Source organism: Lottia gigantea (assembly GCF_000327385.1).
Source record: "Lottia gigantea unplaced genomic scaffold LOTGIsca_39, whole genome shotgun sequence".
Lineage (NCBI taxonomy): Eukaryota > Metazoa > Mollusca > Gastropoda > Lottiidae > Lottia > Lottia gigantea.
In genome coordinates this window covers 1678890-1681245 of record NW_008709333.1, presented here as the reverse complement: position 1 = coordinate 1681245, position 2356 = coordinate 1678890, and the positions used below count along the sequence as shown (strand labels likewise).

General features: G+C 37.4%; 1 protein-coding gene across 1 annotated transcript; it reads right to left on the bottom strand.

Annotated features, from left to right (window-relative positions):
* Positions 1-1111: 1111 nt before the first annotated feature.
* LOTGIDRAFT_121915 (hypothetical protein) lies at positions 1112-2356 on the bottom strand (the record flags this gene model as incomplete). Its single annotated transcript, XM_009059480.1, has 2 exons — positions 1112-1230; positions 1360-2356. 2 exons carry the CDS (start codon positions 2354-2356, stop codon positions 1112-1114), a joined length of 1116 nt encoding a protein of 371 aa, XP_009057728.1.

Below are 2356 nucleotides of genomic sequence, written 5' to 3'. Positions count from 1 at the left end.
GAGGTGCTCTAATGACTTGGAAAAATACCAGTTTGTCTAACATGTCCATAATTAATTCATAATTAGCTAAATTAGAAGAGAATTAGCAGGATTCCTATGAGTGACCGATCAAGAAAGGTCAAAAAGTCTTTTTTTGTTTATCTTTTTTAATGATATGCATAATGATATGATTAAGAATACATGATAATTCATGAGAAACACCAATTAATCAAATAGTTTACTTGATACTAAAACACAAGGAAACCCATCTCTAATTACAATAATATTCAAAAGAAACAGAAGCCTGTCTGCAATGTGACCAAAGAAAATTGCCATTGTGCCAAGAACAGTTGTAGCACCATCTTAGTTATTTTCAGCTGGAATACTACTAACCAGCCTAAGTACTAGCAATTAACTTGTCAGCTGTTACCCAGCCAACAATTGGTGGCATATAACTACATTTCAGATCAATGGTTGCTCTCTGCTTTAGAGTCAAAATCAGCTATCCAAGTTAAACATAGCATGTTGCATGAGAAAAGGGGGGTGGGAGTGTTTTATAATATATTCATTCCTCTTGAATTTGAAAGGGGTCTATAAAAAATTGCTTAGGTTTATTCCTTTATTCATTTATTATTTTTAAGGTTTCATTATTTGGAGTAAATTAATTTTTAATTTAACCATCTCTTTCGCCTTGACAAACCTAATGTGACTTGTAACGGTTCGGATCTAATTGGAAGAAATAATGAAGATGGGCAATGTCATGCAGTGTGGAATGAGGTTAGCCAATTCATGTAAAATCTTATTACTGTACACAGTGGATCAACTTTCTACCAATAGTATCAGAATTAAGTTTAACTCTATTGAGTTCACAAGCCAATTTTGACATATTTCAGCCAAACCAATGTCCGTAACTCAAAAACTAAAACAATCATTTGCCTAAAATATTTAATATATATCAAAATATAACCAACATACATAAACATAACAAGACAGTGTCCACAAAATGTGATGAGTCTTAAAAATGTAGATGAATGAACAGGGGAAAATATAATGAAATGAAGTTTCACATCCTACTTTTTTACTACTTTTAGGTGAGGAAATCACCAAGAGTGTTTACCAAATGTATCATTTGTTATGATATTGGCAAACAGAAACCTAACGAATCGTCAAAAATTTCTCCCTGTGTGTCCATTCCACCATTGATAAAACATAATTTGTAAGTCTTCATTTCAGGTTGAGGTCCATTTTCAGCTATTTTGGTCAAGTCGGCTTGATTCAAACAGAGTTGTGGTTCTTGAATTTGGCAGGATTCCAAGGCGTCTGGTAGATTTGTGACTTCTGATGCTGAGTTCTTATCTGTAGTTTCTTGAACATCTCCACTACCATTAGGGGGCTGTACTTTTTCCACTGATTCTTTTGTATTTTCACCTTCTGAAGTAATGGCAGTATTTTCAACGTCTGCAAGGTCTCTCTCTATCTCAATAACACAAATTCCAAAATCTAGTCTCGAAGCTGGAGGGGGACCATCTAATTTTAATTGACACCAAGTGTTTGTTATTGTGTCCAGTTTATAAAGCTCGTCTAAAGCGCCATCCTTGTTCATTCCTCCGAAAGTATAAATATCAGTTCCGCTCACAACTCCACCATGTGCTGCTCGGGCAGACGGACTGGTCTTTTTCTTCTTGATGCTTGACCAGGCTCCTTTTTCAAAATCCAAAACATGAAGATCATCATAAAATGTTGAAGACGCCATTCCTCCATGAACGTAGACTTTTTTGCCGACAGCCAGCATGAGATGACCATGTCGTGGTTTAGGTGGTTCCCCGTTAAATGATGGAGCAGACCATGTACAGGTAGTGACATCTAGGATGTGGACCTTTCGGTCACCGACTGGTTCTGCACCAGAATGGCCCCCGCTGTACACTACAAGCTTATTACCAACGACTGCCGTTGTATGATGGGTTCTTGGTGATGGCGGAGTTCCTTGAACTGTCATAGTCGACCAATCGTTAGAAACAAGATCCAAGATTTGAACGTCATTCAGGTTTCCAGTTTGATCAGCACCTCCGAAAATATAAATTTTATCTGGATAACTTTTAGGAATGAAAGCAACATGTTCGTATCGTGCCTTAAATCCTGGAGTATCCAATGTGTCCCAAGTTAACGTTTCCAAGTCCAGTATGTACACTTCACCAAACGATCCACTGGGATTAGCACCCCCTATCACATACACTCTACCTTGTCCCCCGCTTATATTTTTTACAAAAGTACATGTGTGACCAACTCTCATGGAGGGAGAGTCCCCTAAAGCTGACACAACGTACCACAAATTGTCGTTTGGTTTTGTGTCGAGTTCTAAAATTGGATGAAGCTCCAT